The sequence below is a fragment of the Lutra lutra genome, chromosome 14 (genome assembly GCF_902655055.1).
Source record: "Lutra lutra chromosome 14, mLutLut1.2, whole genome shotgun sequence".
Lineage (NCBI taxonomy): Eukaryota > Metazoa > Chordata > Mammalia > Carnivora > Mustelidae > Lutra > Lutra lutra.
Genome location: NC_062291.1, coordinates 71,760,958 through 71,784,947, shown reverse-complemented (window position 1 = coordinate 71,784,947; position 23,990 = coordinate 71,760,958). Strand labels below are relative to the sequence as shown.

Below are 23,990 nucleotides of genomic sequence, written 5' to 3'. Positions count from 1 at the left end.
CAACAACGTTTCTCCTACATGGCCCATCCGAAGGGCTACTGACTCGCCAGCTTCTCCACGGGGCACCTCGTGGAGCATCTTCCCCAAGTACCCCCTCCACCCTCCCCCACCAACCCTGTCTTCTGAAACTCACACACATGCACACACATGCACGCGTGTGCACACACATGCACAGGATAAATAATAAGCATGCCCATGTAAGAAACAAAAAGGGAATTAAAAAATGGAACTCCTTACTGTGGTACTAACCATCCTAGCGGATGGGGGATTTGTCCTACGGTGCCAGGCGATAGCGGGTAATATGGAGATATATCTGGAGGGTGCGGAGGCCGTGGGATTCCTGGGAGAAGAAGCAGCATTTTGGTTACAAAGGAGGAGAGAAGGACAGAGAAACTGCCAAGGGATGGGGACAGGGAAAGGAGGATAGAGACTTCTCATCTATGAGCAGAGCTAGCATGAGACTCTTTCCATGACTGTGGTCGTTAAGAGTTATGGGTAGGTTTTGTTTGTCATCTCTCCCTGTTCTACCTTGACAAAGCGGTTTATCTCCTTCTAGATGGATGGGTACACGGGGTAGACGCAGACCCCGAAAATACTGTCTTGGGTATTTCTGCCTTATGGGATCAGTGTGATTACTGAGATTAAAGAAAAATCTGAAGGGCTTGGCACACAGTAGGTGATCGAGTCATGTAAATGCTCTTTGCCCTCCCAACTTGGGCCTCTACTCCTTTTAATTCTAATGCACCAGAGTCCCCTCTTCTAAGTTTCTAACAATGCCTTTCCAGTTATGGCTTTTGGAAGGGTGACTCTTGCCTTCTTTCAAAAAAGGTAGCTCTTCTAGAATGTCTCCACCTCAGCTGAGAGGAGGAACTGTGGCAGAAACCCACCAGGAGCCCTGGCCTCTTCTCCAGGGTAGGATCTGAACTGAGCAGACCAGCGGACTCAGGTCTAGAACCTACTTCTCTGGAGGCAGCCAGCTGGGAGAACCAGCCCTTGCCACTGACCAGGTACACATGACACATGACGTAGCTGAGCACATCCTAAAGGCCCAAGTGACTGCACACTTACTCCACAGACTCCTGCCCTCAATCCTGAGCAAAGCAAGAGTGCTGGAAGCAATTCTGACACAGAGGGACTGATCGAAGCAGCTGAACTGGGAAGAAAATGAACAATACTACAGAATTAACGCAGTATTGGAAGTAATGAGCTGCGTGTCTGCGGATGAAAACTATTCCATTTTTTTAAATTCATTCAGGAAGCTTTTAATCTGTAAGTTAAGTCTCCCTGGGCGACATTTTCATGCAGACATGGCTTTCTCTCTATTACAAAAACCAAACAGATTAGCTGGTTTTGGACCCTACACCAAGCCATTTGCACACTTGAAAGAATGTTCGCAGAGGAAAAGTAAACAGTCTGCAGACATTAATCATATGTTTTACGATAACCATTTAAAAGCTATTCCCTGTACTACCATTATTTAAATGAGACGTTGATGCTGCCATTCACTCGCAGAGCCTGGGGCCGGCTGGCGGCCCCCTCCAGCCATCCAAGCACCAGGCTGGGTCCCCCACGAGCACAAAGGGGGCTCAGAGGCTGGTGAAAACCAGCTAATGTGTGGTTTCATTCAGAGGCAGCGAAGTCTGCATGAACAGGCCATCTACCTCAACTCGACACCAAACAATCCCGTCTGACAAAGTGACACGGGATAGCCATTTAACATTCGTCCTTCTAATGAACTAGCTGGTTGGAGAAACCCCGGGCAGTGTACCAACCGGCCTGGCCTGGCCTCAGCTCTTCTCCCATGACCATCCCACTAGGAGCTGCAGCCGGTTGCTGGTTGTTACAGGAGGCTCACAAGGAACCCTGCCTTCTCTTTCTCTCTTTGAGGAAAAAGCAGTTGATGAGCACATGGGATGGAAGGGAGGGTAAAGTGTAAAGGCTGAAGGGTTACGTTGCACCTTCTGCCCGAGACCCTACTGGTTGTTCCACGATGAACTTGGTTTTCACATCTGTATAATGGGCTTGGTGATACTGCAGAAGAGGAAGCCAAATAAATCAGCAACGATGATACGGAACCCAGTGACGTTGCACCACACCGTCATCGTCAAGTAACTAGAGTCCCTCAGCTGCTAAATGAACCAGGGCTTTGGGGGTCCATGCTGGCGGGGTTCCTCTATTCCCAAGCTGCTGAGAAGGAGACCACGAGATACCTACTCCTCATGGACGCCTACAAGAAGCTACTCCTGAAAAACAGTGTGGGATTCATAGCCAGACCTTCCAGTGTGTATGCGGAGCTCTAGAAAGATCGCTGGTGCTACACATGGGCTTCTTTTAAGGACGGGGGAAGCTACTCCCTCACCGGGCTCTGGCCTCCCCAAAGTACTTTCTTCTCAACACCCAGGAGAGGAACAGGAGCCCCTCCACAGTGCCCACAGCCCGTCCCAAATCCCAGCAGGTCAGGTGGCCCCAGACCCAGCACATGCGCTTGGCACGCTCGGCCTACCTGTTTTGGGGTCAACGTCAGCGGGTAAGTGTGGAGGTGGGTTTCCCGGGGTGAAGTGCTCATTGCTGTACGTGATGAGCGGCGTGAGGGGGTGAACATGGTGAGGGTGCTGCACGACCGGCACTTTGTTCGACTGTGGGAGGGAAAGAAACAGAGAAGGACACCATCAGCCTGAGACTTCCCAATACAGGCCCCAGGTGCTCCCGGGGCCATGCCCTCCCTCCCGGATTCTGGAAGATGCGCTCAATCCCGCCCGCAACCCTGGCCCTGATCCATGTATTAAAAATTACAGGTATTTGTAAAGCCTGCTCTCTGGGTGGGCACGCTTCCGTTTTTACCTCCCTACGGAGCCTCCTCCACCACCACCCCATCACAGACCCTGACTCTGCTGAGAGGGTCACTCAGCACTTTCCCAGCCATCAGATAAATCTGACGTGGGGACTTAATTTACTGGGGGCTGTGGGGTGGTCTCTGACCCCAGAGCCCCAGCGGAGGGACGTTCAGGAGGCAAGCAGGCTTCCCAGAGAACAGGCTAGGAACACCTTCCCTTACAAGAAACCAGACAGAAACCAAGTCCCACCCACACAGCCTCCCTATCCACCACCTCCCGCTCCTAAGGGCTCCCTGCCCCGGGAACCAGCCAGCCTGCTACAGTTCTTTACAGATAACACGGATGAAAAGCTCCATTCCTGGTCTGGTTGGGAGTGTGAACTTTACCAGAAAGCCCTAGACGGCCAGGCAAGCACCTGCATATTTTATGCAGATTACAGCAGCCCTGATTCATTAGGAATTTCATTAGCAAGTCATGGGGGAATGCTAATAAATTAACTGGATGATGATAAATTGGGCTAATAAAAGGGGTGCCGTTTAGAAACGGGCAGTTCCAGCAAACAAAGTACAAGCATTTTTATGTTCAGGAAGGGTGGATAGGTAGAAGGAGCAGGGGAAAAAAAAAAAAGAAAATAAGCATTTTAAAGATTTTTTTAGTTGCCATGACCAGACCTTCCCAAATTCTTGTCCTCTTCTCCACCCCTGCTCCCGCTCTCAGGCTGCCCCACCCCCTCCTCTATGCTGTGCTGTAACTTAGCCCAGCAAGACCACAAAGGAAAAATGAAGCTGAAGCAAGCGAACTACTGGGCCATTTACTGAGAGTAATCCAATTGCAAAAAAACCCTATTCCCCATAGAGGATTTTCACTAAAATCCTACAACAGGGACATTTAACCAGATTAGGTACCAGCGAAGATAAAGAGGCCAGTATTAGATGATGAATGGATTAGAGTCAAGTTTCATTTCAGAACGTGTCTTCATTTCCTTTTATTACTTTTAGGAAGGCACAACTTGCATTAACATCAAGGGAAAGGAATTGCATTACAAGGAAAGAAGTGAGGTTTCAGTGCTGCCCACTAGTGCCTCTCGAGCTCCGGGACCACCGAGCACTTAGTTTGCTTTGCGTTTTTCTTCTTGTCCTTTTTTTTTTTTTTTTTTTTTAATGAATAAGAAAGGGGTATAATACGCAAAGAGTATTTCTCACCCCAGTTAATTGTGGGGAAGGCATCTCTAAAAGGGGCTTCGAACTTGCATGAGCATGTTCGGAACGTAAAATATGGACTTCCTCCTCCATATGCTCCAGAAATGACTACAGAGAAAGAAGTCAACACTTGCAACAGCCTGGTTTAACGATTCTCATAAACAACTGGACGCTTCCAGAGGGGCAAGCTAGTGGCCCAAAGAGCCTCATGCTGTGAATTACCAGTTTGCAATCAAAGCACTGAAATGCAAAGGCCCAAAGCAGAGGGAGCTTTAGTCACACGTCCCTAGCAGCCCTGAAGGTCTGGACAAGGCCAATTCCAGCAGAGTGAAGGGCTACTGCCTCAAGGCCATGGCCAACTGAAAAGTAGCCAACAACTGAACTCTTAAGGCACTCTGGGATGGAGAGGGGAGAGAGAAGGAGAGGGAGGGAGAGGAAGTCAGAAGAGCGAAGACCACCAGGAGGAAAGGAAAGGAAAATGACTACTGCCAACTTCCAGACGTTTCTTTTGTTTGGTTGGAAAGATACACACCTGCTGAAATGTAAGAATGCAGACCAGTTCCAGAGTAAGGGTGGAAAGACTATGTGATGAGTAGGAAGAACCACAGATAACCCAAAGCAGGGAAGCCTGTCGCTTAGAGGCTGGAGGGCTTCTGAGAAACGGGACCACCAGAAACAATGGAAGGAAGCAAAGGATGGGGATTGAAGGGCCAGCAGTGGGCAGTGGAGCCTATAATTCTCTGCTCCAGTTCAGTCAAGCCTCTCTCAGGATGCTTGTCTCTAGGAAATCTCTCAGCAGGAACCTGATTCAGTGGGTCTGGGATCAGGACCCAGGCATCCTAAGTCAGCCTGTTGAGTTCCAGAGATGGTAGCTCTCGGTTCAGCCATGACGCATGACCCCCAGACCAGAGGACTACATGGGCACAGACAAGTACAAAGGGTAAGAGGCCCGGGTCCTAACAAGAATCACAGATCCCAGAGTTCTCAAGAAAATCCATGGGAAGAGCTTAGCACTGAACCTACCACATGGTAAACACAGGACTGGTGGTTTATTATTCTTGGTATTTATTATTTTATCGTTAGGGAGAAGCTGCCTGATGGCGTAGTTCTGTCTACAGCTCAGACGCACAAATTCCACGGCTGCTTTCCAAGCAGGACTAACAGGAAATGCAGGGAAAACCTTTCTCTACTTGTCTAGCAAAGGATGAAGATAGAATCTGCACAAGAGTGGTGCTCACCGGGGGTAGGATTTAAAAGTTAATTTTCCCTCTTCCTCCTAGAAACATGGAAGAAGCTCACTCTGACCAAAGCTGGACACCATCACCTTCACACTGTTTTGCACAATATGGTTTTTTCCCAGTCCAGTCAGACTCTAGAACACGGGAGGGGATGGATTCAAGCTGCCCACAATCTTGTATCTTCTGATCATGACTGTGTGCCAGGCAGGTCCCTAGGAAACCACAGGTCTCACCAGGTTGACCAGTTCCCAAGCAAGCAAGGGGAAAGAATGCAGTCACCCCAGCAGAGTCCAGGGTCCAGTCATGATTCCCATACAGCCTGCCTGTTCCTGTGCTACTACTGGGCACATGGGAGGGTGTTCTTCCTGAAAATGCCCCATCTCTCCAGCCCAAGGACCCCACAGTCCTTTCTTTCTATGTCACATCATGTCCATGCTGGAGTCACGTATGTACCTTTCTTGATTCCACTATAGCTAGGCTCCTTAAGGACAAAGACTGTCTTCTAGAACCTTCCATCCCCTGTCATGCCCGGCTTGTGTCAGTGGTGAGACTCAAGCTGCTGAAGAGCCACTGAATTCCAACTGCAGTCACGAGAGGAAGAGATCACACTGTCTCACAGATTCATTCACCAACATGGAGTCGCTCAGAATCATAGCACAAAGCTGGACAGACCTTCAAAAACCAGCTAGTCGTATCTTTATCAGTACAGTACCTTAAAAATGGTTTACGAGCCCCCGGCATAGACACAGTGACCAAGAGTGAAGGCTGTGATGCAAGGAAGACCCAGACTGAAATTTTACTTGACTCGTCTAGCTGTCCAACCTGTCTCAGGAGCTTCGTCCTGTCTCTGCAAACTCTAGATGCGACGAGGGTCAACCTCAGAGCATCACTGTGAAAATTAAGGCTCAAGTCTATAAAATGCTCAATAGTGGGCCTGGCACAGAGTTACACATGCAAAGAAGCTCTGAAAAATACTGTCCAAAGAGTCCTAATGAGGAGTGCACAGTGGAGGTACAGTTGGCCACCCCTCTAGTATGCTCTAATCAAAGTCCCAGAGGGGAAATGCATCCACAGACAGCACTCCTTAATTCAAAGGCAAGACGTTTATTATAGGGCAAGAGCGTGTGGCACTTTTTCGGCCACCCTTCCACAAGCGCATGCTTCTTCTTAAAAATGTGATATTTAATTGACAAATTTTTTCATCTCTTTTGAGAAAAAAACCATCACTTTATCATGCTAACAAATACGAAAGCCTACAGAAGAACTGAATACCTAGAGATAACCAAGGGCCTTCCAGAATCAGGATGAGGGCCTTGAAGCAGGAGTTCACATAAGTGAAACACCAACCAACCCAAATAGGAAATGTCCCTTAGACTTTCCCCTTCCCTACAATCAGTGCCCACTTCTTTAAGGGGGTCCTTAAGGACTGTGTCCAAAACTGTTACCACCCTAAGAAATTCAACAGTGAAAAGTATCATTCCTGGGGGAAAGACTCAGATAACCTTACAGAAATGATCTAGGGAATCTAAGTGAAAGTGATAATCCATGTTGGTGGGATAAACAGCTGGAAACATGCCTCTCTCCCCGTTTTATCTTTTTATGGGCAAGAGTCCACTATTTAAGGCAAACTACTGCAACATGGAACCAGGAACCTTTGAGGCAACCACCTTATCTAAATATTAAGTAGGTCTTCAAAACTGCTAGGGCGTGCAACATCATTACCTCCAGTGACAGCTGACTAACATTCAAGGTCGGGGTGGTGGCAGTCCCCGAGAGTTGCATGGAGAGCCTAGTTACTCGTATCTAACCCTTTAGGAACAGGCTGAAAAGCAGGAATCTCTGAGCCACAAAAACACCGAGAGTGACTAAAACATTCCACGTAAGGTCCAGGAGTCACCCTACAGTTGCCCACACAACACCCACGCCATCAGCACCTGGCACTCCCCCCTGGAGCCCCCTAGAACCCTTTGTCTGATGAGCTGAGGGAGAACAGGACAGAGGAGCACTGTCCAGTGCTGTTCCCGAAGCTCTCCTGTCAACCCCAGCACAGCTCACCACTGCTACCTCTGAGTGCAGCCTTCCCACTGAACCTGGCTTAGCGCTGCGCACGACATACTGTATTAAATCCTCACAACACACTTATGAAGTCGCTGGCATTTCTTATTAGTTCCACACAGCAGGCGTTGCAGATCACAGGCCTTGGGAATGTGGTGTTTCCAGGTTTTCATGCTCACCCGCCCCTGGTGTCTGCAGAGCCTGATGCTGGGATGGGGTTTACTGCCATGCTGATGTAGTGAGCTGCACCCTCTGAGCTTGGCCTGGGCCAACCTTCCCCACTGGACAAAGGCTTCAGGACTCACAAAGGGATCTGTTCCTCACTCTCCCACCCACCAGTCCCTGGAACCTAGACCAGTTTTAGCAAACAGCACCCCCTTGCTGCCCCCCCTAGACCTCAAGTTAGGAGTAGCTCAAGGTTCCTGCCTCATTGAGAATACCCCATGCCACAGGCCACCAGGTATTTTTAGCAGGAGATTTTATAATGTGTGGCTGATTTGGAGAGGTGGGGGATAAAGCCATTTTACTGGGATGCTTCCTGCCCCTCAAACAGATAGACACGAGCAGTATCAGGGTCCAGCAGGGTTCTGGTGATAGAAACACAATGCATGCCGTCAGTTCAGCTGACAAGAAACTAAAGAAAAAGTCAGCTCAAAAACCTTGAACCAATTAAACAAAGTAAACAGTGTCTATTTAAAGGGAAGAAAATTCCTCATCGGACCGTAAATCAGAGCTTTCTATTTTCTACCTGGAGAAACAGCTTCTACGCAGAGCAAAGTCTTCCCCAGTTCTGGTCATTATGCTTTATGGGTTTTGAGCACTGAAGAGTTAAATGATTAAAAAATGGGGGGGGGGGGGGGGCTTTACCAGCTCTCAAAATGCACAAAGCCTTACCACCCAAAGTATTCATCCAACTACAGTGGGGGAGTTGGGAGGGGGGCGCCCTGGTGGCTGACCTCTGACCCCTGGAGAACCCTTAAGCAACAATGTTCTGCAGCTTGGCCGTGCCACCCTCATTGCCAAGTGCCCACAGCCCCATCCAAGCTCGGCTTGTGATTTGGAACCTGGCAAATGAAAGATTGATTCAGGCACTTCTAGATCTCCCTGCTACCCCTCCTCTCACCCCGACCCTCAACCTTCCGTAACCGTGGGGAACCCAAAGGGAATGAAAGCTTGCCATTCACCTCGCAACCTATTAATCAGCAGACGCTGAAAACAAATAGAGCCATTGCAGGGCCGGCCTCTCCGCCAGCCCTCCTCTTCAATACTCCCCTATTGCTCTCCTTTTCTGCAGAAGAAAAATGGGGCCAGAAAGTGCCTTGAGGAGCCCAGCACAATAAAACAAAAGCAGCACAGAGAAGCATTTGTCAGCCTTCTCTCCCCTCCCCAGGGAGGACACAGGAGGTCTTCCGTGGTCTTGGGCTCCCCAGCCCTCCCGGAGGCTGAAATCAGCCTCAGGAAGGGACACTGTTCATTCAGAGTTTACATTTAAAAATGGGTTTAGAGCTCCATGCATTCTGCCGGATGCCACTGACTATGGCTTCGCCAAGGCCAATGGCGACTAGCGAAACGTGAATGATGTCGCACGTCACTGGAGGCACGGAGCGCCGCTGGAGAGGAGGGGGTGGAGATGGAGGAGGGGCCGCTCCTTACTCATCGACAACCCTCTGTGACTCAACTAGTCCGATTTTTTCAGGCGATGGGCCAGGGAGTGGTGGAATGGTCGGCAAAGGTAGCCTTCCTGCCTCAACAGCCCATTCCCCGGATGGGCACCTGCTGCAGCTGCCGGAATGACGTCAGGAGATGCACATGGCAGCCTGGGTCTGGCCCGCATGGGTGGGCCCACGCCGACTCACCCTGTGAACATCCTGCGGTCACGGCTTGCCAAGCTCCTGCACACACACAGTGGAAGAGTGGCCAGATGGGCTTCTGCAAACATTTCCCTCCGCCCCTCTCCCCCTGGCTCTGGAAGCCCAGGCAGAGCGGTGCCCAGAGCCCACTGGCGGCGGAAGGCCGCTGCTCCCAAAGGGCCTGCTCCCAGCCAAGGGCATACGGTTTCCCTGGACAAGACTTACATTAATGGCAAGAGCACCACCACTGAAAATAACACGGAAGAGAGAAGGCTTCACAGGGTTCGAGTTTTGCTGGGAGAAATGAGATGGTTAAGGAAAAGGAGGTGGGCCTGGGAGTCGCAGAGAAGAAAGCCCCACCTTCCAACACAAAAACAGAGCCTGCCTCACCGGGCCTGCTGCTGGGGATGCCCGGCCCACCCACAAGGCTGCCAAGTGACAGCTTCTGGAACCCGAGGGAGCCTGACACCAGGGTGGGTGCTGCTTGTTTGTTTGGTAAACTCTCGATGGCCGGGACCCCTCCCCCAACCCCAGAAACAAATCCACTTAGACAGCAAGAAGAAGAGAGACTCTCCTTGCTTTCTCCAAAATTCTGCCGACTCATAGTTTCTCATATACTCACACAAGCATTGAAATTCTTCGTGCAGGGAAATGATTGAACAGGGCAGGCAAGGAGAGAATAAATGTGCACTCAATTTTCATCCAAATTCTCTCACACATATGCATATACATAGAACTAACTCAAACCATCCTAAGCCCTTGGTCTCCCTCAAACCCCCTCCACATCCCTCCCATAATATAACAAACCAGCTGGTAACACACCAAACAGATTGCCAAGCACTCAGGGTCTAGGGGGCCAAATTCTGCTCTTAATGACCTTTTCTTAATCCCCAAAAAGGAGGGGGGGGATCTGGGAGTGGGGCTGGAGGTGTCAGGGTGGGGGTGTGGGCACACGGAGGGGAACATTTTAACCTGGAAAAGAAAGACGTGCTCCAGCTGTTTGGCTCTGTGAGAGCCGCAGCCCAGGGCCGACCCGGCAAAGCTGTGCTTTCACAGGCTCTTGAACAATTACTTCCAGTTAAGTTCATTAAACATAATTTATTTCCACTCATTCTCATTTATTTCCCAATAAAAAGAAAGCATCCCATTGTGCTTCCCCCAACTAACCTTTTAAAACACTTGCAAGCTTAAGTCTTGGCCCGCCCGGTCCAGGCTGGCCCCTGACCAGTGAATTCCCAGGGTTTTCTTCCTGCCCGTGTCCCTCCAGGAACATGCTACAGCGTGGCGGAGGTCAGGGAGGGGGTGAAGCAGGCACGACAGGGTCCTCTGACTGTCCTAATCCTCCACCGGGCCTCAGAGATGAAGAACAAACCACTTCACCCCTAAGTAATTTCTTGGTAGTTCGCAGCCTCCACCCTCCCGCAAGGTGTTTCCCTACTACGTGGGTATTAAACGATTACTGCTAGCATAATCAATCTTGTTGAGTGTCCCACGTTGGCAGGGAATGTTTGGGGACTGGGTAAGAGGGTACAGCTGTTTCTAGGAGAGCAGATTTTCAAAACAGAGCCAGGAATAAAACTAACCTATTCCAAATGAAGAAATCCAAAAGCTCAAATTCAAAACAACTTAAAAAAAAAAAAAAATAATGATTTCCAGGCTATCCCTCCCCCAAAACCCCAACAACCCCAAATCTAGGGATTCCTGAATATAATGGAAAGGAAATCACCAATTTTGATTTAGAGTAAATTTTAAGTACATAATGGTTATTACATCCTGGGGATTTCAAGAAAGTAGTGAACAAAACCTGATACCACCCTTCTAATTTATTTACAATGACCAGCTGTACAAAAATGTCTTTTGTTTTTCTAATATACCCTGTGCCTAACTTTCGAATCTAGACAGTATTGTATTTGAATTCATGCCTGCTACATGGAGTCTGGTAAGTGCTCTTTGAAACGGTTGTTTCCTTCAGAGAGCAGGTGAATTTCTCCCTAGAAAAGAACAGGTACATGGAGAGGAGGGATGAACGTCTTCCTGTGGCCCAATAGACACAAATGCCCCGAAACCTTGGATTCAGCAGGAATTCAGCAATGACAGATGCAGAGGTAGTGTTGCATTGCTCTATTCTTTGTTGCCCCATTAGTGTCCCAAACATGGGCATCCTTTAAAGGACATCCACAGTCTCCATAAATGAAACACGTGAAAAGGACGCAACTCCCTATCAAAGCAAGCTGACAAGTTAGAAGTTTAATGTAACTAGAGAATGGCCCAGGCAAAGTCCAATAAAAAAAAAATAAATAAATCTTCAAATGTGCGCAGAAGTATGTAATCTGGAGGGCATGGCATGAGATTTCATCACATTCCAAAATGTTGCAGAAGGAAAGAATTCCATTACATAGCTCAGCCGGGCCCCCCACCAACCCCAAACCACAAAAGGGAGGTTTCCCTAAGAATATAAGGCTGCAGGCTCTGTTGCTTCCAGAAAATGCCGACGCAGCAGCCTGTTGTGACAATACAAAGATCATAATATCTGTATCATTGGAGTCGGGAATCCACCCTTTCAAACAACTCCCTTCTCATGAGACATCAAGAATGGAGGGTTAGCGGCCACCAAAGGAGTGGGACTGCTATTAAGTAACCCAAGTAATTTGAGTAAACAAAACTCTGGAACCTTTCAGGAATCTCCGAAAGGGAAGCCAGGCTGGGCTGGGAAATTTATGGCAACACATCTTAGACACGTGCAGTGCCAGCTTGCACTGTCTTTCCCCACGATTCTAGACAGTTCACACAATCGTAGGCTGAACTAGAAAAGTTGCACACAACCAGAAAGGAAAACCAAGCCATACGTTGGTCATTGCTTCATGCTCGACTAGAGAAGTACTGACCACTTTTGTGTTTTAATAGGATGTATAGGATTTAATTCCCGATTTTGAAAACATAAGGACTCTTACAGTCTGTTGTATATTTCATTTTTTCACCCCCCTCCCCAAAGTCAGACCTAAATGCTAATGGACCACTGCAAAGGCTTCTGTGTTTGGCCACTCCACAACAAAAGATAGTAATGGAAGTAATCACAGGAATCGCCTCCAAATTCGAAGCTGCCCTGACAGCTGTGGCAAAGGATCTGACCCTCTGGTTGAACAGTTAGAGCGTAACCTAAGCCCCAAACTGGAGTTGCAAAAGGGACCCTCTTCCTGATCATTAACACCACAATGGGCAGTCATGGGTCTCCTGCTCAGGTTTCCGAGAAACCCGGTCTCTTGTTTAAGTTTTTGAAAATACAGATGCCATGGGCAAGACGTCTTGGTAGCCCTAAAAGGCCGGCATCTCAATTTGGAAACGGAAAATAAATACAACTAAAGATACAGCAACAGAAAGTTATCATTAAATACGAAACAAAGACCGTTTCCACAAGCCCTGTTCCTAGCAGAGCCTGAATGCTCAGCGTCTCCAACTCTGCAAGCACGCTCCTCTCTGAGGCAATGTCATTCTCCCTTCCCTTCCTTCCAGCGGAGCCTGCCCTGGAGGGTGAAGGGGAAAAATTTATTTGGTAAAAGAAATCCTTGACCCCACCACCCTTTTCCGGATCCCCAGCTTCTTGGAACTTGGGGAGCCGGCTCTGCAGGCTCTGCCTTGCTAGACAGCTTAAGGACTATGATGAAAGTCAAGCTTTCTCTCCTCCTCATCTTTATTTTTTCTTTAACCCTTTCTCCCCAACTCCCCAAAACACTGCTATGGAAAGTAGATCGGGGAAGGGCACAGCTTGAGTTGACCATTTATTCTTGGTTTTGTTTTTCCCCTTCCCAGGGTCTGAATTAGAAAAAAAAAAAAAAAAAAGGAACAGAGGTTTAATGGTCAAGACCATAAGCAAGGACACACACACACACCCCACTACTCACCCAGCAATTCAAATTGAGGTGCCAACCGCCCAACTGCTGGAAAAGAGAGAGCCCGGAGGCCACTGTGCCTCCCTTCCCACTCAAATCTTCCATCCCCACTAAAACTGCATCCCTAGGGTACATAATAGCTTTTCTCTTCTTTTTCTCCACCTCACAAAAAACTTTCTCTGTACCTTCAAGATGGGACTGGGCCAGGTTTTTTTCTCCTCCCTGACTGCTTTTCTCACTTTTCTTCTTCCTCCCAGTTTCCCCTCCCTTTATGCTTTTCACTTAAAGAGCTGGAAAAAAGCATCTTAAAAGATAGAGGATCCAAATTTCTGCCCTGGTTTATTCAAAATGCCCAGAGTTCTCACTCACAGTTACCCATCATTGTTTTGTTAATTCGTCCCCTTCCACACGCACCATCCCTCAAAAACCAAAACAGAAAAAAATTAATAAACAAAGCAAAAAGAAACCTAATAATCTAGTTCTACTGGTTGCAGAAAGATTTTTTAAAAAAATTCTTAATTAGAAAACAAAACCAAACCACCTCCTTCTAGTTCCTAATCTTCAGCACTACAAAATCCGTGAAGAAAGGGGGAAAGGCCCATGTTCCCCAGCCAGCTGAGGGCACCTAAGCGAAGTCCCCCTCCCTCACCCGTTACCTTGGGCAGCAGGGACAGCGCTACCGCTAAGAGTAGCTAAGAAATTACGGTCAGCCATGAGGGAAAATGATCAACCAAGTGCAGTAGGCAGGCACTTTATCTGCAAGATTGTCAAATCCCTCAAAACAAATTTCTTCGAGAGAGGGCTGCATTGCGAGAGGAGGAGGGAGGGGGAAAGTATATTTTCTTGTCACAGTGACACGGGAGTGACACTTGGTGGGGCCTTGTCTGCCAAACACGCACACACACCCTCTTTTCCTTCTAGAGTAAAAGACTGTGCTGGAAAGATTTTCAACTGACCTCTCTGGGAGCAGAAGAACGTAAGCTTCCTGTATTTCCTGGCATTCTAGCAGCCATACCGCTAACTTGCTTTTTGACTGTTGAGTTTTGTGAGCTTTCCCCAGAATGAGAGAGACAGAGAGACAGACAGAGACGGACAGAGAGAAAAGAGAAGGCAAAGGAATGCAAAAGGCTAGCCCTAAATCCCACAAGCCCGACTTACTTTTCCTGGGGCTCTCATAGGATCCAGGGCCGGGTACATTGGTGTGGGTTTAATTTAATTGGAGTTGAGAGACTCAGACATCACAGGCCTGAAATCATCCTCTTTTACATGAAGGAGGGGAGTGAGGGAGGGTGGCTGCTCCAGGAGGGGTTAAAGATAGAAGAAACTTGCCGAGGACCAAAAGAGCCTTTCCGGTCCTCTCCCACCCCAAGTGTTAAATAATTTCACCCTGTTCAAAAGCAAACACACAACTCCGATTTGCATGCAGGTAAGAAAACGCCCCTGTTGCCACATGGGATCCTGGATCTGTCTTGCTTCAAGCAAGACCAGTGGCAAAGATTTGGTTTCTTCTGGCGGCGGGACACCTAACATTGAGGAGATGTTTTTAATTTACTGACCCGACTGCCTAGCTGTTTATAGGACTCTTTTCATGAGGCTGGTCTTTAATACACCAGATGAGTTAATAACCCCCATTCCTCTCTCCCCTACTTCCCTCCCCTACCCCCCGCAAAAAAAAACAAAACAAAACAAAACAAAACAAAAAACAACAAAAAACAACAAACAAAAACAAAGCCTAGAAGGGCTTAAAGATAACAAAAAAGTGAGAATTCTTAATTTTCTTTTCTTCTTTTTAAAAATACTGCTCTGTGGCCCCTCTTTCTAGACTTATCCGGCCTTTCCTGTGTGTCAGGCAGCAATCTTTAAGGTCCTTAGTACCAAAACAAAACCCTGCCATTTCCCTTTACATGGCGGTAACAAAAGCAATGAGCTTCCAGTTTGACAAGTAAAAAGCCCCAACCACACAGTTCCTAATTGCCTTCCCTCCCTCTATTCAAGGGACCACCACACTCGGCGGCTGCCTTTGTCACACATGCAATTTCTTAAGTAAACTGCAAGTTTCCCTCCCCGCTGATGGACAGCTCCCAATCATTCAGCAACAATAACTTATAAAGTGCAGCAAACAGGATGGGCAACTTTGAGTCGGTATTTTCTGGCTTTCTCAAAAGACAAGGAAAATGGAAACAGCAAGATGAGCCAAGACATTCCAGACAGACCACCTCCTCCTCCTCCTCCTTAAAAAGAACAGGGAAATCTGGTGAATTTCTTCAAACTCACTCCTCCTAAGAAACTGCTTCCGGATATCTGCTGCCCCATCGCCCTATCCCGAGTCCATCCCCAGCGTGACCCAAGGTGTCAGAAGAATATTTCCAGAAAAAAAGAAAAAATCACAAGGTGTAGGATACCGAAAAGTTCTACGGGATTTTTTTTTTTTTTTAAGAAACTTCCCCAAATGAAAAGCAAACAAACAAAAATGAGCGAGAGCTTCCTTTCCCTTCAGCATAAAATCACAATCAAGTGGAGGAGAAATAAAGTCAGGAGCGGTACAGACTGCTCAATTATGCCCCACCGTCCCCAACCACAGCAGCAGCAGCAAAAGTTCTGGTGCTCTGTTTTAAATAAAGAAGTTTGAGACGGGCAGAAGGGGAAATGGGTCTTGCACGAATGTATAACGAAAAGTAGAAAAATGTGGACCCTCTATGAAAATTCTTGGGGATAAGGAGGAAGGAGGGGAGCCAGGAGGGTGGAGCGTCTGTGACTTAAACTTGGTGGGTGAAAAGAAACGAACCCCCCGCTCTGAACAGTCACCTCCGAGTTCAACAATAATGCTAAAGCAGGTCTGCACTGGCGCGAGCTAAAAGTTCGGAGTCAAAAGTATTGTCATTTTCTCTTTTTCGTTTCTGTTTTTTTTTTTTTTTAATTTTTTTTTTAAAGAGCGTTAAGGGGAAAGGGGGAAAAAGAAGCCCCACTCCATTGGGCACCTTACCAATCAAGAGACATCAATCTTAAAAGTTATTGCAAAGTGACAGCGAACCAGGGGAAGGCTGAGACCAGGAGCATGCAAGGCATTGGACAGGCAGGGGCGCGGCAGGGCGGCGCGCGCGGGGATGCAGCGGGCCGGCCACCGCACGCCGCCCGCCCCGCGCCCCGCCGCCCGCCCGTCCGTCCGTCCGCGCGGGCCGCTTACCATCTAGAGCGGGTTGCGGGGCTCTCCTTCCCGCCGCCGGCTCGCGGGCATGCTGCCGCGCGCCCCGATGGCCGCCGAGGGCCCGCGCCGGCCGCAGGCTCCACTGGAGGGCAGCACCCGCCCTGCAGCCGCGCGGCGCGCCCGCAGCACAGGGGAGCAGCACACACCAGCGGCGCCGGCAGACAGGATGCTCACGCACAGTTCCATTCACAGAATTATCTCGCTTGGTAGGGAAGGGCACAATAACTGGGATCTCCCCCGATTCCACAACAATCCATCCCCCCCAAAAAAGGGAGGGGGTGTTCAAAAAAAAAAAAAAAAAAAAAGGCAGGGCTTTCTTACTCCTTTTTTTTTTCCTCCCCCCAACCCGGCATTCAATCAAAAGAACAAAGCCTGATATTTTGTTTGCCAACTTGGCAAACATAAAGGCAATTTCAATAGTCCAAAGAAGTTCACCTAAGTTGGCGAGAGTAATGCTCTGCAGTTCTCCAGTGAAATTAAGCTTTAATAGCTATCTGATGCCATTCAGAGAAGGAAAGGGGGGGAAACTGGCTGAATTTAGATAAAGTTAGAGGACCACTTCACTCCGAAGTTTTCTGCCTGCTGAAAGTATCCTCAAAATTCTTGACAACATCCAGAGCTTAATTATCTTGCTGAATTCTTTTTTTTTTTTTTTTTTTGGTGGGGGTAAATACAAAAGCCAAAATAGACCATTAAAAACACCAATATGTAAAGGAATTCAGAACAATTTACTGTATAACATTTTTCATGACTAACTTAAAAAAAAAAAAAAAAACTACCGAAACTTGTGGATGTGTTCCTTTAAAGCAAATGCTCCTAACACATATTAAACCACCGCTGCGCGTCTTCTAAGCATAGTAGGAAAAAATGACTATTGATCTTCAAATAGCGATAATTGAAAAGATCAAAAAGATTAAACAAAATCAAGAATGTGCTGACTTACCATGCTATGCTTTTTTGTTGCAACTTTGTAGAAATTTCACTCAAAGAAACTGCATCAGAGGTGTCAAATTTTTTAGCGGACTGTGATCGTATTATTTCCGCAGCCCTGCCTTCCAATGCTTCAGAACTTTTTTCTCTTTCTCTTTTTTGTTTGTGGTACCTAGCTTTTTGCTATAGACTTTAAAAGCCTTCAGCTCAGCAAACCAGCACAAATTATCTTGCCACCTTGCGCAGCTCTGATGCTTTGGCCGCTAACTTTGGAAGGCCCTTTACTACTGCATCAAAATTAGCATTGTCAAAGCAGTTAATGAATATTAATATTGTATTTGTCATTGGAGCCGGCCCGTTGCTGAACTCCGAGTCATCCATCAGGGACAAGATTAAGAACACAATTATTTCTGACTGACAGGGACCAAATCTGCTAGAATTTTTTTTTTTTAAACAATTCGGGGGGAAAAAAACCCACAATATCATCATCTTAAGGTGTCTCCCAAGAGACTGGGAACCAGATTAATACGCTTTTAATGAAGTAGAGATCATTATGTATGAAGGGGAAAAAAAAAAAAGATGTACTATTCAAGCTATTTAGTTATGGTGGCGGCTAGAAATTGAAAAAAAAAAAAATGCAGACGGCATATCTTTTTCGACAGCTGTCCAGATTTTATTCATACTGTTCTAAAGAAAAAGACGACTTTTTTTTTTCTTTCCTGAAATCTTTTCCTTTAAAAAAAAAAAGAACAGAGAACAAGCGATTCGTCCCATCTGGGATAATTTTCCATGTCTTCACTTTTACTGTAGCAGCCCAAGAAAGACAGCACGGTAAATAATTCCTACACAAATTTGACAAGAAACACCTTCATCAGCTCGGCTCCTTCCACCTCTATTCCCCAGATTCCAAGCACTGTCTCTCTCACTTTATTCAGGATGAACCATTACATTTACAGAAACTCTTACGTTCCCTTTCGCAGTGACATCTTTCTGTAATAAACACACAGGAAACAACACAACTCCACGAAAGCCTGCTCACACACACCTCATATCTGGAATCACCATTACAGAGAGAGGACCCATGACACTCCTAAGAAGCCAAGATTATCTAATTTGTGATGCCGCAAAGTTGACACGGAAGTTTCGCCAGCAATTAAACTGACAGAAGCCTCATGAACTGAACCATCAACCCGGTAGCAGAAAAATGTCTTCCAAGATTATGAAAACAGAACTTTCTCTACAACATAGGCAAAAGACTAATGAAAAGGAATTAAGTTCAAAAATTTGCAGCTTACCTGGCATAACCAAATTATTTGAATTCACCAAAATCATTTCAACATCTATATGTCACGCCAAGTTATATCGTGTATAACTATATTAGACACAAATACACACATGGAGCTACATGGCGATTTCCTAGACGTTTTAGGAAGCGCGTGCTTCATTGGCTTGCTCCATATAAATTGTCTTCGAGATGATATTTCCACCCCCTTTTCATATTTTAAATGTGGTAAAAAGGGGAGAACTAAAAGGGATAAAATGACAGATGTGATGGTTAATCTTACCCAATGAATCGTGGGGGTCTAGGTAAAGCCGTAATGGCCACTGAGCTAATCTACAACACCCACTGACCACCCCACTGGCCTTCTAATACCATTATCAACCCTTAGATGAACATTCTAAATTAGAGTTTTGTTCGAAAAGGGTGTGAATCTGACCTTCGATGCTGGGAAGCCGGTGCTGTACATACAGATGGTAAAGTTCTTATAAAAAAAAAATTTTTTTTTAAGGTTTCTTCTTTCTCGCGATTTGCATCTTTGAACTCTGGGTCTTTACACCCTCCCCCTTGCACACACACACACATACACACACGTACACCCTCCCCAAATCCCCTTCTGTAATAGCCACTGATGTCATCTCTACCACACACCCCACAATGTTTACGCTTATTCCGTAAAAAGGACCTAAGCAAAACCACTGAAAACAAACAAAAAATCCCCAACATATACACAAACATTCCCCCTTGGCCCAACTTTTCTTCTTTCAATTTACCAGCACCTTTACCTATTGGTTTCTTTATGCCCAAAAGACCTTTGGAATATATAATAAAAATGTATCATATACAATTGGGGAGATGTGAGGCAAAAATCTTGTAAGGGATTGGAAAAACAGCACAGGAAGAAAGAATCCATGTGTTTGCACGCACATCAAGTTATGCTATTAAGAAGGGAAGAAATTTGAGTCTGAGACTTCTCCTGAAGAGGTCATTTTTAAAATTTTTTAAGTGGATCAAAATGGACTTGTATCAAATAATTACTACCTAGATATTATTCACTTAAGGAGATATTTCCAATGCTACTTTAAAAGAAAAAAAAAATCAGCATAACCCCCCCATGATGCAAACACATGTTCAAAGCTCCCTTCAAAAACTACAAACATATTTCGTACCCTTTTTCACCCCACATCACCCCAGAAAATCTCCTGTGGTCCTTATGCAGATCCCCTTTTATTTCAGAAAGGTATGTGCATGCATTTCTCTTGTCCTATGTTTATTATCTACACCAAACAGACATACGGGCAAGCACACAGACGTGTGTATCCAACTGAAGGGTTTTCAACATGAACTAGCTTCCAAATAACCCATGATGTCTAAATTCAGGATTCCTTGCTTTATTAATCCACAGCTTGCCCACTCCTGACCAGAGCCTGTGTTTTCAGGGTCACGGATATACCCATAATCTGCATCTTTGTGCGCTCTGTACCAGAGTTGGTAATAGGCAGTTTTCCCTGCCTCTCTCGGCTTCCCCAGCACGACCGCATCAGCACTAGTATCAAATTAACTCTCCGACTTTGAAACTTATTGATCTGCTATTAAGACACCAGTGAACTTGACGAAATGAGTGCTGTAGGTGCAGTCAGGACTTCAAAGTCTAGCACAGCCACATAAAGCAAGCGCCTTTGATCCTAACTCGGATCTACTGAGGGTTTAAAGCCCAGCTCTCCCTAAGCTGCCCTTCACTCTCGTCATGTCTGATGTCTTACCAACTAGTGACTTGATAATGTTAATAATGCAAATTTTACAAATGATTTTTACAATGGCAAAATTAATTATACGAATTGATGCTTCTTTCAATAGGGGTTTCTGCATTTCTCTCCCTAAAACCCAACAATCGGAACAATTGTGGTGGCGAAGAAGGGCTACGGGGCCAGGTAATTCTGGACAACATTTTACTGTCTTCTTTCTCCTTTCCATTTTGTCCTTAAAACTAAAATAATTAAGTAGAAATTCAGTTAATAATCTTAGTAACGTTTATTCTACAATTCTCTTCTCCTAATAAATATCTACTAGGGAACAGAAGTAGCCTCCTTTCTATATACAAGGTTTCTACGTTTTTATCTTGAGTCAGTACAAAATCCTTACCTTTGTGTAGGATTTCTTCCTGATAGGTTACCAAAAACCCAGGGTAAAGTTATAAGCTTTCATGCCCTCTGTTACTTTGTTTTCAATTAGGAATTATCTCAAATGGTACAGAGTCAAGAATCAGAATGTACCGGACAGCTTCTCTGACATGAGAAATTTAAATACATTCTCTCTCAATCTAGCAAAGCGAAACTTTTAACCTACCAATTTTTTTAAATCACCAAAGAATATGTCTTTAAGCACACAGTAATTTTACAAATTCCTTCAGTAAATATTTCAAATCATTCATATTAAAAAAGACATTTCAGATTTGAATTCTCTCTAAAAAGAAAGATAAACTGTGATGATTCTCAGTTTCATTGAGAAGTCAGTCTGGTCTTAAAGAATATGAAAGGTTATTACATTCTAGGTTTAAAAAAAAAAAACAAAAACAAAACAAACAAAAACAACCCATATATGACCAGAACAGCAAAATTTAAGCAGAATTGCATCTTGATACCTCAGTGAAGAATCAGTATCTGAGAACAAATCCTTTGCCAAGAGGTTATTCTCTGTATGTTGATTTTGGACAGAAGAAATGTCAATAGTTCAGAGGAAAATACACTCTACTAATAGAAGCTTTATGTGTCCCTTTTGATTTGCAGTATGTTATGTAATGTTTGTGGTACTGCTGTTCTGAATCCATTCATATAGGAAGAAACTAAGGAGTTACAATGGGTATGTTTTACTTAATCAACATTACAATGTGTTTTCCCCATTCCAGATGACAGGGCTGCCCCAACCCCAAAATAACAAAACATAACGTAAGTTAAAAAGGACCATAATTTGAACACTTGCCTTCATTCTAGTGTGTGCGTGTATGTTTCAATTAGTTTGTTTTCCAATTTGATTGTAATCATAAAATTTAAGTAGTAGTAACTTTGTGTTAGTGTTTTCCCTCCTCCCACCCCCCCCAATGTTGATACTCACTTAACCTACTTGCAATTCTAAAGAAGTCAACACTTGATTGTGACAACGTTCAAAAGAATTTCCTCTGCCACTAGCACAGTAAAAAAACTTTCACCAATTAGTGCAGGAAAAAAGGAGGGAAAAGCCACAGTGCTGGCGCTCAAAGAGCCAGGCCTTGCGGCAAATCTGTCATGTCGAGAGGATTGATCAACAGGACGGCAATTTCTAATGGCATGTTGTCATGAAAAGTCAGCCACAGGGAGCCACCTGCTTTGCTCCTCACAGACAGCTAGGAAAGGAAGGAAGGAAGAGGGCCGGAAGGGGGTAAGAGAGGAAATGCTCTCCATTCCTACCCCTGCCAGTTCCCTTTTGCTAACAGTTTTGGTAAAGGTATCTTGATTTTTCATTCGGTTGAAATATGTCAAGTCTCCAATCATATTACCCTTCCTCTAAGATAACTGTGGTGTGAAGGCTGACTCTTTCTTTTTACCTCAATCCCTTTTTCCCCCATTTAGAGAAGGGATTGAGTACCTTTATTAAACTATATTCCTTCCCCTTTTGTGTCAACCAGTACTCTTTAGATCAGGGGACATCTATTATGGCTTTAAATCAACAAGGAGCTCCTTCACTTAATAAAATCCAAGTTTGGAAGATTCCAGAAGAAAGAGAGATATGGTGATACCATCAGGTGTTATTTTTCTAAGCCAAACGTTTAGCCAATTGAACATATGTGCCAGTGCTGTTGGCCTCAGATGTCATGGGGCTCTGCCTCACTGAGAACGAGTTCTCAAACTAGATTTTATAAGCAGTGACCTAATCCATTATAATCTATTCTGGCGAAAGTCATGCAGATAGCTTTTTGTTTGTTTGTTTTTGCTGTACATTTTCTTGTGCTCAATGCAACTCAATATTCTGTAACAATTTCCAACCTACCCTTGAAAACAGAAGAGGTCTGCCTTTGAATACTCCTCTAGAATGTACTGTTTTCTTGGTACCCAAGACTCTGATTACCAACCACTCCAAAGAAAAGGACATTCCTTCCTCTTCCAAATGCCCTACTCAATGGCTCTCTAGTCATTTCAAATAATGCCAAAGCTGATTATTAGTACCACAAGATACTCTCTAACATTATTACTCCCCCAAATGTCAAGCTCTTCAAGGATCCTAGAGGGACTCAACACAAAATCACAAGATTTGAAAAAATGCTTCCCGTAGACCTGATCTTAGAGAGTTGATTTGGTTCCTCTCCATAAAAGCTGGTAACACAAAGGCCATCTTCCCGGTCTCTGTGAGGATAGTCCAAAATATCGCTGTGACCTACTGTCCCTGGCAATTTTCATACTTTAAACACTCACAAATATACTCACCCCTCAATCTACTTTGAACAAAAGAAAAAAGTCAAATAAAAGTTAAAGAACTTTTAAGTTCATGAAACCAAACCCCACTTGGCATGCAAATCACGTACTGTAACCTTTTATTGGCGGGGCCTCTGGTCTCATCAGTCGATGAAATTCTCAGCCCGCGGCAACAGCTTAGCCGAGGGACACAGACCAATGAGAAAATATTCATTGTGTTAGCATTTCAAATGGCGAGAAAGGAAGAAGAAGCGCTAACTGATCACTGCCCGTGGAATTAATTGGATATTCCAAGAATAATGTCTCTCACTGAAGATCCTTGGAGGCCGAGCGCTGGTCGAGATCACATTTTGTGCGGCGCCTTCAAAAAGAGGCCGCTTGGGGGTACTGGACATATTAGGGTTTTAGCGCATTTCCCTAAAGGCCAGAAGATAATCAGATGCACTGAACCAAACTCAACTAATCCAATCCATAATTATACACAAATCCAATAAACTTTGCCACGTTACTGGAAAATTAAACTATTATATCAAACTTTCAATAACTTACCAAGAAAACATGAAGGGGCACCATGGCTAAAATGTCTCTTTTGGGGGTCGGGGATGTGGGGCCAAGAACGTCATTATTATTATTATTATTTTTGCTTGCAAGTTATAGCCTCTGTTACGCTCGAGGACTGATCTTAGTGCCAACTTGGTTTCTTTATTCAAAGAGGGATTTGCGTTTCGGCTTTATTGCACATAACCCAAGCATTTGCAATGACCCTGACCGATATTAGTATATCTTTCCTTAAGACACATCTTAATCTAACCTTTTTAAGACTCTTTTGCTTTCAAACTCAAAACAGCATAAAAAATAAGCATTGTTGGTGGCACTGGGAGCCTGAACTAAGGCCCCGGCTTGGTCCGAAGCAAGAGCCTCCTGAATAAACAGCTGCTGGTGAAACTAAGTAACCATCGGAGACCAAAAGGTAAGGAGGGAAAAATGAGATTAGGAACTTTCCCAAATGTTCCATCTCTCCTATCGACCACTGGCCTAGCGTGAGGTGTCAATTTTGACTCCAAAGAA

The 23,990-nt window shown here is 45.5% G+C and overlaps 1 protein-coding gene across 46 annotated transcripts in view; it reads right to left on the bottom strand.

Moving 5' to 3' along the window:
- TCF7L2 (transcription factor 7 like 2) overlaps positions 1-23,990 on the bottom strand; it is a 200,738-nt gene that overhangs the window by 26,574 nt on the left and 150,174 nt on the right. For 37 of the 46 annotated variants that reach the window (XM_047701535.1, XM_047701530.1, XM_047701529.1 and 34 more), the window contains 2 exons: positions 2,504-2,636; positions 238-340 (listed from right to left, as the gene is read on the bottom strand). In XM_047701535.1, coding sequence (XP_047557491.1) covers positions 238-340; positions 2,504-2,636 — 236 coding nt within the window. Of the gene's footprint in view, positions 1-237; positions 341-2,503; positions 2,637-13,075; positions 13,214-23,990 lie in introns of those variants that run through there. The other 9 variants (XM_047701504.1, XM_047701506.1, XM_047701515.1 and 6 more) reach the window with 2 other exon arrangements.